Here is a 12,764-nt window from a genome sequence, read left to right on the forward strand (position 1 = left end):
GCTGTTTTTAGTGTCATCTTTTACAAACACCTACATGCTCTTCGTGATGACGATATGAATTTAAATACCTTAAAAAAGTAAACACCGGGGGTTTTTCATTCTAGTGACAAAGAGGGGAATAAACTAAACGTGGTTGTTTCCACACAATTTATTAATATAAAGACATCTTATTTGTATGCAATTTTAGACTGTAATAAAACCTTGGTTAGCCTTCTTTGTCTACAATACCCCCCTCCCCCCCCCCCCTTCCCTAAATGAACACCTGTGGGTACGCCTCTGATAAATACGAAATTTGGGGAATTCGAACATTTCATACGTGCCTTTATAAGAAGGTAATAAGCAAGATTTATACCTTGGTAGAAAAAATAACATATATTTTTTTATGAATATAACTACACATAATATTTCGTATGCTATTTTCTAACTGCGCTTTCATTGTTTATTTATTGAAACAAATTGCATCTTTCTAGCCTATGAGATTGAATATGCGCATAAGCCAATCAGATCGAAGATGCACATGAATCAACAAATGACGATGAGTTCTCAATGCACCACTTCAGTGTTTTGCAACAAATGGAGCAGTTTAACGACATCCCATTCAACGACATTACGGCGACGACATTGCAGCAGCGCCCATCATGATGACAACAGTCGATGATACTCGCTCATGAGAGATGATTTCTTCACAGCCTCCCATGTCCTCGCCGCATAGTGAAACCTGGAGTAGGAGAACTGACTTTTAAAATTTTTTTTATTTACAGTTTACAAACTTCGGGAATAATAATTAGATAACACCCCAGAAAACCTGTTCTCATGAAACTGCATTATGACATACAGTTAGACAAATAACAAATACCACGTGATCAAAGTGAGTCACTTAAAAAAAAAATAGTTTATCCAACATTGTTTACTCTTATTAAAAAAAATTCTGTGCGAGGTAATTCAAATCTGTTATGGTCGAATAATCCCAGTCGCTAATCTCTTCTTGAAGGTTTAGGATTTAAAAACAACATTCATACCAACTTCTCTCCGACAAAATATGATGCGTGAAAGATTCTCTGGGCATAGACAAAAGTTGCTGACGTAGCACTTTTACTAGACTGGATAAGCTTGGGTGACCACGGTATCGACCAATCGGATTGTAATCTTCTTCTTTAAAAAACAAAACAAATTCGTTAGCCGTAACTTTTAAAGTTAACTATATGTCTATGCACATCCTTAAAGTGACCATTGTTTATACATGGTCAAACTTACCATCAGTCGAGCTGTTTTGACGCATCGCAGGTAAAAGAAATAAGTTGAAATCCTGAAAGTCGTAAAATAAGTCTGACTGGCAATATGGAAGAACAGGAGTGCGAATAATCGAAGCGCTGCCTAAATAAAAAAAAAAATTGACGTACGTCAACTTTTTAAAGCGTGACAGCAATCTGCGTTCAGTCAGTTATGCGATTTCGACGGCGAATTAGCTGCGAAATGTATTTGTAATATCCACGAAGGGGTAAAATTAAGACCAAATTGATTATAAGAATAATTAGAACATGGTCTGTGAAAGGAGGAAAAAAACATGTCAAGTCAAGAATATGCGTACGCGAGCTCTATATGTAAATACAACATTGTGCAGTTAGAACAAAATGAATTTTACGACGTCAAATTCTTAGCTATGATTCTTAAAAAATTCGTTTGCTTGTTTTTTTTTTAATTGTTTTGTTGAAAAGGAAAATTAAAAAATTTCCTTGCATAAAGTCTCTAGCTATAAGATCTCTCAGAAATATAAAAAAATATTAACGCATTGTAAAACAAAAATACTTAAACATCCTGAAATCGTTGATTTTAGACACATTTTTTTACTTCATTTCATCAAAACACCGCCAAAGACCACTGCCACTGTGACAGAAGGGTAAACCAACATATCACACTACTCCGTACACTTTAAATTCTTTTCGGTAATGAGTTTTCAATAAAAAAAAACACTAATAATTGCGTTCTGACTAATTAAAAGTTAACAGCAAAATATTTTGCCGCTTCAAAGTAGGAAATGTTTCTATTTTTCAAAGAAGCAATTTTTCGAAGCAAAATTAAAATAAAAGAAACTGCGCATGCTCGGATTTATTTTGCCGCCGAATTCGCCGTCCAATTCACTTAGTGGAAATACGCCTTAAAAACGCTAAGGAAGATATCACACGAATCTCTTGCCATTCTCTTTTCTTGGATAAAATAAAATGTCGACAACATAAATGAATAAGTAAATACCTCTGACACGCAATCTTGATGTTTCAAACAGCTTCCACAAAATTTCACACATCGATCGAACGATATTCAGCTCATATGTGGGGCCGTCACAACATGTGTAAATAAAGGCTACAAGGAAACCAAAAATTTGATCAAGCCCATAGCAATAAGTGCAACATTTTTTTTTGCTTTTACTGTATGAACGTACGGACAATGACCTTTGAATTTTTCTGAAAAGTCTTACATCAAAAGATGTACGTGTTTCTCGTTGTTGTTTCCCCCTAACCATGCCTATTTTCACACAAAACATCTTCACGCAACGAACTTAAAGTGTAATTTAGGGTGTATGATTTTTGCGCAACAAACTTAAAGTACAATTTAAAGTGTATGATTTTTGCGCATTTAGCATGCTGATTATTTCTTTTGTTTTATTTTTACCCCCTTGTATTAGGACTCTTAATAGCTTTTGGTAATTTTTGTGCAAAAGGAATATGAATGTTCACACTATACAGGACAGTCAGCTTTATGACAATTCTATAACGAATTACTGCATTGTTTAACTGAACGCGTACTGATGAGTTTACAAGTAGGCAAAGATAGTAAGTATAGGACGATGTTTTAAATTCGTCGGATAAAAATATGTTTTGGATTTATTTTATTGTAAGTTTTAGGTGGCACAAAAGCACCACAAATGTTTAAAACTAACGAATATTTTGGAAGAAATAAAAAAACAATGTATTTTACTACAACCATTCATAATATGATGTAGTATTCAATTTCTACTCACCTACGTGTGGAAAATATTCATTCAACTCGTCCGCGTTTAAACTAAACAAAAGAAAAAACACTTTCAAACGAATTCATTCTGTGTGCATTTTATAATTTTTACTATCGTTACAACAATCAACAAAAAAATTAAACTTTCGTTGGAACCATGCACAGTTTTGAAGCTTAAAAAATGGTTTAAAAATGCAACAAATGACCATAAAAACAAATATTTAAACAACCCCGCCCGCCAATATGAATTTTGTACCACTAGATAGATTTGATTCGTATAACATCTTCCAATTATGGTTATCCCTTTATTGTCAATTTTTCTCCAATGTTTAAATGTTTGTAGAATCACAGTCACATAAAGAAACATAGCGTAAAACGCTCATACCCAGACCCATCTTGGTTCGAATGAGAGACGGTTGATAATTTTAACATCTCAGCAGTTTTAAGTAAACTAAAAAAAAAATGTATAATTCTTTGTAAATGGACAAAGACATTCGTTAACTAAAATTTAATGATAGAAAAATCGAATAGCGTTCCGCGGAGCAGCCTCTGGGTCGCGTGTGCGCATATATCGAGGAGACTGGGCCAATACTGCCACCTTTTTAAAAATTGTAAATGCAGTCATCTAGAAAATAATTTTAGTTAGCAGTTAAATCTATATTATAATAACCGTATACGTCTGTCCGTCCGTCCGTCTGTCTGTCACGCAAAATGGTAGCTTAGCTGCGCAAGTAGTGAGACGCACGCAATGCGGTATAAAAAGGACGGGCGAACCCGTGGATTTTTCCACGGGCTAACGACTAGTTGGTGTTATTATTAAAGGCAATTTTTAACAAGAAATCTTAGAGTTCCTCACAGCAGATATAAATTGTGTTTGATAATAACAACGTGGAGTAATTCTATTTGTTACTTTCAAAAAGTATAAATGTCAACCCACTTTAGCAAATTAAGGTCTGTAAAATGATCTTGAATGACCAACACAACATGACATATTGTGTAAAGAAATGTCAAAATTTGTAGCGCCTAAAAAAAAAGAAGTGAACTTTTAAAAAACTTTTAAAATCTAACCCAAGACAAGCTGCTTTACTATCTCAGCAAGCGGAAAAATTAATTACAAAATGCAAATACGAACATTCTTTAACAAGACCGCTATAATTTTTGCTTATTCAAATCTATAAGCCAATCGGTGCATAGTAAAACGATGCTAGCAGGAAAAGAGTGTCATTTATCAGAATAGAACTATGTGAAGAAGAGTGCATCAACAAAGTATTCTTCAATTAGTCTATTGGATCTTATTAAGAGTAAGGATAAGACGTTCAACTTCAAATAGAAACAATACATTTACTTAACTTGAAAAAGAAAGAAATACCTGCACTTCTAAACAAATTTCAGCAGTTGTGTATTCGCCCGGTATTTTACGATCATAGCGTAAATATTGATCCAACATGGCGGGACTAAGTAACGGCTAAAATTGACAACACTTAGTATAATCAGACTGTAGTAAAAAAAGTAAAATTAACTTTATTCAGGTCAAAGAAAAAGAGGGGTAGGAGCTAAGAGGAACTTTCCTTGTGTTGGGTTGTACGTCATAAAACTTGATACATAAAGACATGCGAATAAACTTACTTGTGTATCCAGTAAAATGAGTCTTTCATGCGTCACATACATGTCAATGCCCACCGTGCGGTACGTACATTTCTCCTGTTATAAACCACGTTATAAATTTAACAAAGTGACTAGCTGAGAATTACGTGTTTAACAAGGTTTAATGAGATGCGCAGAGCTTAATGTAGCCTTTAGATCTTATTTCAGAGAAAAAATTAAAATGTTACTCCAGTCTCTTGTTAGGCGAAATAAAATTTTGGTGTTTACTTCCAAATGAACGCTATGGAATAACTAATTTTTTAAAATATTTAACGTTAATATATATCTTTCTTGAATGAAATGAGCCTTTCTCAAAGTACAAAAAGACTTCGTAAACAACTTTTCAAACTTTACAACAGTCATCATCTCGGATTCCCTGTTAACATCCTCATAATAACAAACGAAATGCGCATGCAAAAGGGATCACCACAAAATAAAGTACGCACCAAATCAGTTCTCTTTTGTGGTCGGAATACCAAACGACTAAAAGAAAGAAACACTGTGCTTATACATAACTTCGCGATAACATACATAGCTTTGGACACCTCTCTGGAAAACTCTGTCTGGAAACTTTAAGTATATAGCGACCTTTTCATTACAAACATTTTCGTATTATAAAGTGATTTAAGAGAAATATTCCAATCTTACGTTTTTCCCAATGACTCGACTTGTTGTCCAGCAAGCATTGACATTACAGTTGATTTCCCTGCGCCTTGCAAGCCCACACAACCAACAACAACATAATCTGTCTGATCCAAAAGTGTCTGTAAAATATTTGTCCATAAAAACTCAATCAACTGCGGTATAGCAAAAACACAAAAGAATTACTTAATCAATACTCGCATTACCCTGTGCACCTAGAGTGCTAATTTACTTCTGTAAATTTTAAAAGGGCACTTGTGCGAGCTTAACCTCTTTGTGACATCAGCAATTACAAAATAAAAGTAGTTCTACGAACTTATCTCAATGTTTTATTTGGACTTTATTGAATAATTTCCAAATAAGCACCTTTTAAAAAATTAAGGGGGCTCTCATTTGAGGCAGGACTTATTGAAGAAGGTGCTTATTAAATATCTTCCATTGAAATGGGGTGCTTATTTATGGGTGCAGTATATCAAGCAGGGGCGCTCAATCAAGTAGATATGTTACCTCAAACGCTCTGTCACTCCACTGGAACGAGCCATCGATTATACTTGTAGACTCGCTTGAATAAATATCTTGAGGTAACTTCAAAGCTGCCAAACCTGTCAATGCTTGATCAACTATGAGAAAAAAAGAACAACAGTTATAAAAGTCCTTAAACGCTTTCAAAATATGAGTATTTTATAACTATTGCCTAAAAAGTCAATTTGATTGTTTGTTGTATTTTTATACACGATTACAAAATTTTAATAAGAAATTAGATGTCTCTCTTGTGAAAAAACTAGTAAAGCAGTATATTGTATAGCAAGTAAAATAACAAGGAGTTTAAACAACCAAGGCTTTAGGTCACGATTAGAGAAGATAATTTCAATTGGTCTAATTTAAAGAGGGCCAAATCAAATGATACCTTTTTGGTGTAGTCAAACATTGTTTCACATTTATAGTACATTGTCCTGAATTTATGCCTTTACATTTTTGTGGTTGTACTTCCAGTAAGATGAGAACACAAGAAGTGTAGCCAGTTGACTTACTATTGAGAGCATGTTGTGTTGCTATTGGAGTTGCAGGAGAAGAAAGATCAGGTGTTTTTTCATATCGATTACCATGTTTGTGATACTGTGTGCGTGAATCATTAGCAAAGGTTTTGTTTGAACTTGATGGAGAGGATGAACCCTCTGCCCCGCTTCTAGATGATACAAACAAAATAAGTGTCATTTGATAATATAATTTGAAATAAAAAAGACAAATAGAAAATTATCATAATTTTATCCATAATTTTACCAATATAACATTTTCAATAAAATTAATTCCTTTTATTATTTTTTATGCAATTTTTTGTTTAATAAACTATAAAAAAGATTGGTATATACAAAATATTCTGCATTTTACTTTATTTAATTTTTTTTAATATTATTTTCGACATCATGCACATTAATTTAATAAAATGTGACATATGACAGAATCTCATTCCGCAATTAGTTTTCCCTAGGATAAAAAACCTTCTAACAAACAAAATAGAATTTTCAATCCAGATAAAAAATTATGTTTCAGCAAAAACTTTTTTAAAATTATGAATTTAAAGGTTTTCTATCACATAATGCATTTTATGTTTTTTTCTTTACACATGTTGACTAATATTGTTCCTTCTGTTTTTTCACCACCAGAAACGTTAGATTTATCATTAAACAGCTCATGTGCAACAATTTTAAGGTTACCGCAACTACTCTAATTTAACGCGCGAGAAAAAAGAATTATTTCAAGGGGTCGCTTAAAAGTAAGAGTAAATAAATTACCTTGAAAATGTCAATTATGATTGCATTAATAATTAGAGGAATTTCGCCTTAAATTAGAGGGAAAAAATAACAAAAAAAATTAATAGATTTATTAATTATTTTATTTTATTTTTTCATCAAACATTTCTCTTTCATCTCTTTTATTTTAATCTCCACCTTTGTCTATTTTTTTTTAAAGTTCTGTATTAGCTAAAGTGAATCGAAACTCTCCATGTATCTCCATACCACCTTGCACCAGATTAAATGAATAACGCTTGTCCCCGTAACTTTCATCATTAAAGGACCACCATATTCAAAAAAGAAATAGTTAATTTTGATAAAAATCTGGAAATATGTCCAACTGTTTGCTTGCTGTTTCATGTCTGTGTGTATGGCAATTGCATTTGTTGTCAACCATGGTGAGGCATCCTTTGATGTTTGTGGAATCACAACAAACAATGACGAAAAAGTTAGGAGCAGAGATTTCTACAAATTGTGCATGAAAAACGTCTAAAAAGTTATTGACAAACATAATTGTGATGATAATGACCAATTTAAAGATTTATATATTTACTTTTTTTAAACACTATTTTTTTTTTTTTGGTTTGGTTTTTTTTTAAGAGAATTTTTACAACAATTAAAGAAAAGAGTGATTATTTTTGTGAAATTGCTTAATAATTAGAGGAATATTCAACCTTTGTCGTGTTAAATTAGATGAAAAAAATACATAAACCTTGACTCTTTTTCAGAAAAACGCCTAAACGTGTTAATCAGAGGTCGGTTAAATTAGAGTAATTACGGTAGTGACTTTGATAAATCATGGATATTAGAATGCTTGTCAAAACATTATGACAGCAGTATATAATATTTTAAATACTAGAATTTTTTTTAATGTTACTTGATATGTTTTATTCAATGATCTAGTTCTACCTACATATAACAACATACCTTCTCTGAATAGCCAATATAGTGGGAGTTTCCTTTTTTTCAACTTCTTGTCCAGACTGAATGTACATAAACCAATCAATTAATCTTAAGAAAAAAAAGTGTTCCAAATAAAACTTTGTACCAGACTGTGAAAAAAAATCCAAACCTTTTTTGCCAAAATTATCGGTGTCTTCATTGCACTACCAGCATTATCTGTATTTTCATTTTCCTGGCGTTCCTAATTAAAATATAAATCATACATTCTTGAATGTGCTTATGATTAATTGGTGACAGATTAGACTTGTATGCAGTTTAGATTTTGTTCTTTTGTGGTAGAGAGAGGAGCAAAGAAACAAGTGAAACAATTTTACCAAATAGCTAGCTAATTTTCTCTTGCATGCAAGAAAAATTCAAAGGAAGGAAATTCATTGTGGAGAAAGTAGTAGGGAAAATGTCCTATTTAGTTGTTCTGCAAAGCAAGGGGGTTATTATCTGAAATAAAATTAGTCTGAAAACTAAAGCACTAACTTAAGACCTTTGGTGATGATTTCATATCAATGTAGTATATATAAACACCATCTGGATTTGAAACACTTCCCGTCTTGTTTGTAAATGAGATTTTTGTTGTTATTGGGTGAGTGAAAGCGTACATGTTTGCAAGCTTTATATCCTGTTTAAACAGGACACAACTACACCATTTTAATTGAAAACGCTTTGGGTTAGGGTGGCCCATTTGGAATACACAAATTACCTTTTTGTTATCAGATAAACCTAAGCATTTTCCTAAATTCTGATTATAAAAGGTTTACCTTCTTCTTAAAATTTGTTACATTTTATTTACAAGGCTTCGCAAGGCATGCATTATTAAAAAGTTCTTACGATTGCAAAACAAGAATGTTTTTAACTTGTTCTAATTTTTTGGCTGGTGGAAAACAGAGTTAACAAGCATTTGTTTCAAAGCCTGTATGATGCTTCTCAATTGAAACTTTTTTTTTGAAACAAAAATCTGAATCTCCCGATCTATTTCAATGACACATTTAAAAAATAAGTTAAGTTTTAACACTTTATACTCTTGTTAAGAACAATGCCTACATTTCCTAAACTATAAAATTTAAGTCTCTCTGAAAGCTTATTAAATTTCCTATCTAATCATTTAATTATTTGTTGAAAAAATGAAAAGGCGTAAAAAATAAAAGGTAAAAGCATTTTGCATTGAATTGTAAAAGTAAATCAAATCTCCATGGGCATGAAAAGGGTGCCTGCTTTTATTTGTAAAAACAGATTTATGACGGATTATGGAATTTCATACCTAAGTTAAAGTTGATAAATAATCTTATTTGAGTGGGAGATTATATTTTACTATTTTTCTGGCAAAAAGGTCATGTGGCTTAGTTTTGAACAAATAGAATTAATGAAAGTTTGTTTTTTTTTTTTTTTTGGGGGGGGGGCAAACAAACACTGTGGTAAAATCTTCCTACAACATTACTCTATGAAAGCCATATAGTAAATTCAGCTGAGTGTATAGCTATTGTTTGTTGTCACAAGAATAAGAATTGAGAGAAAAAATTTGTCTCACACTTGGGTGAGTTTACAAAATTGATGTGCAAAGCAGGCGGAATGAACCCTAAACTTAACTAGTAGGGAAATACCTAATCTGGGGGTGGGCGGTAGGTGAGCACACAACTATAGACCCTTTCGATTGTCTACATTTTATCCAGTAATCCCTTTCAGCATTACCAATTGGATGGCAGGCTAAAAAATTTGCAGGCGCTAGGTGAAGTGAGGCCCTTTTTAGTCTGTTTCTTGGCACAGGTATCATATGACTTTATATGAATATGTCAATCAGAAGTTATACATCTACACTCGATATTAGTTTAAAGCCTCAAAAATTTTTTCGTAGAAAGAAATGAGCTGAAAATAACCTTTCTTCAGTAAGGTTCCGCATCTTTCTGCTGCCTGGCCATCATGCAGTTGTGTTTGAGCCAGACGGCTTATTGTGTTAAAGTTTAAAAGATTAAGCTTCGAATAAAATACATACAGATCGATCTCTATCTCTACGTATTCTTTCCCTAGGTTTCCTGTCTCTTCTTCTTCCATTTCCACGATCACGCCTGTCTCCTCTTCTATAATAATCTTTGTCTTGATCCTGCGAAAAAGATGTTTCGTCGTCCATGTTTTGTTTTGAAGTTTTTAAAGTGTGGCTTTTAGCTGGTGCACTCCCCCTGTTTGGTTATCAGACTGTGTGCGGCGAAGAGCGATTTCCACGAACTGGGCCGTCATCATGTGATCAGAACAGCAAGCCGCCCAAAAATAAAGCACATGCATAGGGTGAGAAATTTTACTCATTACTTTTCCATTTTTTGCCAATAATACGAAAACAACACTCAACGTTAACAGACACTCAGCCTGATGGTAGCTAGCTATATTTCATTGTTGTAGTTCCCAATGAAGCAAATTAGAATAGTTGGTGGAACCAAGAAGGTTTCTAGGTTAGAGAAAGAGAAACTATCAAATTCACAAGTGTGTGTTCCCATAAGTTCACTTTCTCCATTTCATTTGAAGCTGTTCTCTTGTAGTCCTATAGGTAGCGTTTTAGGTTTTAACTAACTGTCTCATTCATATCCAGAGCGATTACAAGTATCAACAAAGCGCGTAAACTCAATGTTGATTCTATTTCTTTCTTTTGTTTTAATGATGTTGTAATATTTTTACATATGACCAGTAACAGCCTTTATGTTAAAACCTGGCCCCTGCTAAAGTGTAGATCTTTTTTTATATCGTAAAGATAAACTCTAGGAACAGAATTAAGTCAACCTAAACCTGCACATTATATCTTCTCAGCCAACAGAATAAGAAAATTCTTTTGGATAACGCTGGTGGAATAGGCACGAATTTAATCCAATCGTGGGACAATGATTTTGTCTAACTGTAAATGACGATAAATTACTTGTATAAAGTAGCCTCTCTATAATTTGAACTCACAGTAGAGAGGGACAAAAAATTCGTTCGAATTACGGAGAGTTTGAATAGTCAAAGTTGATACAGTTTTATTTCTGGGAAGCAACTTTCCATTCAGACGTATTATTTAGGACTCTAGTCAAAAAGAGATGCTTTGTATTTAATTGTGTACGATGTATCGATACGTCGTTCCTTTCTTACATTCGTTGCCATAATGAGCAAAATATTTCAAAGTAAATAAACTCATGAAATTTAACTTTCGAATCTGTGTTCAAAAACATTCTACTTGGTATACACAATTACTTTTTAACGACAGAGTAATAATAGAGAGAAAAGACGCCATGAAATAGAAAAAAATGGATATAAAAATTTTATTCGACGTCGATGTTCAGAAACAGAGCGCTGTTTTAGTAAAAAATATAAATAAAAAAATTAAGATGAATTGCTCGCCTTAATATGTCGACGAAATTAAAAGCAAACCGACAAATTCTTTTGGTGAACTGCAACCCACAAGAGAGAAAAAGCGACCATCTCGTCATATGACTATACAGCATAACGACATGTCGAAGATGCTTGCCGACATTGAAGCCGCAGAAGAATTAAGCGAAGGCATAATAGTTCTTGTGAAGATATAGCTAATAAAAATATCAATGGGAGTTTCTTGGTTTTAACCAACATAAAACTTGCATTGGTGTAACAGAAGTTTTGATTTCTAGGTGAACGAGTAAAAAAAGTTGAATCAATGGGGAATAAAGGAAAAGAAAAGAAGAAAGAAAGACTTGTTGAGATGGTAAAACATACAGATTATTGTAAAATTGTGGCAAAGAGATAAGCATAGAGATATTTGAATAACTGTGGAGGAGCGTAAACATAGAGATAATTGCAAAACTGTGGAGGAGGCTAAACTGATATGAAAGTAAGTCGATCACCTGTAGTCTTTTATTGAGGAAAAGAATGAAGATGGCGCTAATAAAGCAAAATGAATTCCTTTTGGCAAAATTATTTTGAGCAAACTTATAGACGTAAAAGAAGGTAGAATTTAGAAGCTATAAATCATTTCTGTATAAACCAAGGATAGGTATAAGCGAGATAAACACTGCGAACTTGTTAAATTCACTTGTCTTTGTTTTTAAATGAAGTTAAAATTGGTACCGTAATTCTTCTAATTTAGTGCGACCAAAAAAATAAATTACTGTCATATCATCACATCAAGTCCGCACTAATAATTAGATAAAAATTTGTTCACTATCGCACTAAATTAGATGTTATTTAAAATGTTTAAAGAAAATAATCTTTTGTTGACGCTTCACCGCGTGGATTGTTCCATAAAGTAGACACTAAAGAGACTATCAGAAACGCATTTTGGACGTTGTTTACATGTCCAGTTTACTTGTTTACCTGTTTTTAAAAAGTTTTCGGAAATATTAAAAAAAACAGCCGTTGGCATAAATATTATGTCTAGGATTATAGCTCAGTTTAGTTCCATCTTTTATGTTTTATTTTTTTAGACTGTGCATCTCTTTAAAAATCGGTAACCAGATCAAGAACAGTGGGAGAGAGCATGAGAACTGAAATCGAAAAAAAAACCTTGTACAACGCTAGCGCATTGTCGCGAAAGAAAACTTTTAACAGAAAAGCATTAGCTTACTGCTATGCTAGATATATTCAATTTTGAAAAACGTTCACACGCATTGTATATTTTTGTATATTTAAAGGAAAGCGGTCGTGGTTGTTTTCACCGATGTGTGCTTACGGGCACCAAAGTGTGTATAAACACCGCCTTAGCGACACCAACCATTAGCTATATCGGTGTTT

The 12,764-nt window shown here is 33.0% G+C and overlaps 1 protein-coding gene across 1 annotated transcript; it reads right to left on the reverse strand.

Annotated features, from left to right (window-relative positions):
- Positions 1 to 353: 353 nt before the first annotated feature.
- Positions 354 to 10,408, reverse strand: LOC130636614 (nonsense-mediated mRNA decay factor SMG9-like). The gene is made up of 16 exons (XM_057446397.1): positions 10,030 to 10,408; positions 8,158 to 8,229; positions 8,013 to 8,068; positions 6,324 to 6,478; positions 5,800 to 5,912; positions 5,299 to 5,414; positions 5,097 to 5,133; positions 4,633 to 4,707; positions 4,376 to 4,471; positions 3,944 to 4,029; positions 3,392 to 3,457; positions 3,017 to 3,057; positions 2,251 to 2,358; positions 1,255 to 1,374; positions 1,020 to 1,152; positions 354 to 718 (listed from the first exon to the last, which is right to left on the reverse strand). Exons 1-16 carry the CDS (start codon positions 10,162 to 10,164, stop codon positions 637 to 639), a joined length of 1,491 nt encoding a protein of 496 aa, XP_057302380.1. The 5' UTR covers positions 10,165 to 10,408; the 3' UTR covers positions 354 to 636.
- Positions 10,409 to 12,764: the final 2,356 nt, after the last annotated feature.

The sequence above is a fragment of the Hydractinia symbiolongicarpus genome, chromosome 3 (genome assembly GCF_029227915.1).
Source record: "Hydractinia symbiolongicarpus strain clone_291-10 chromosome 3, HSymV2.1, whole genome shotgun sequence".
NCBI lineage: Eukaryota > Metazoa > Cnidaria > Hydrozoa > Anthoathecata > Hydractiniidae > Hydractinia > Hydractinia symbiolongicarpus.

Excerpts from the sequence above, each read along its gene's own strand:
- LOC130636614 (XM_057446397.1), bottom strand. The coding sequence starts at position 10,164 with ATGGACGACGAAACATCTTTTTCGCAGGATCAAGACAAAGATTATTAT. Across the intron at positions 2,359-3,016 it reads TGAATATTTTCCACACGTAG|CCTTTATTTACACATGTTGT; the intron begins GTGAGTAGAAAT and ends GTTTCCTTGTAG. Across the intron at positions 1,153-1,254 it reads TCAAAACAGCTCGACTGATG|AAGAAGATTACAATCCGATT; the intron begins GTAAGTTTGACC and ends TGTTTTTTAAAG.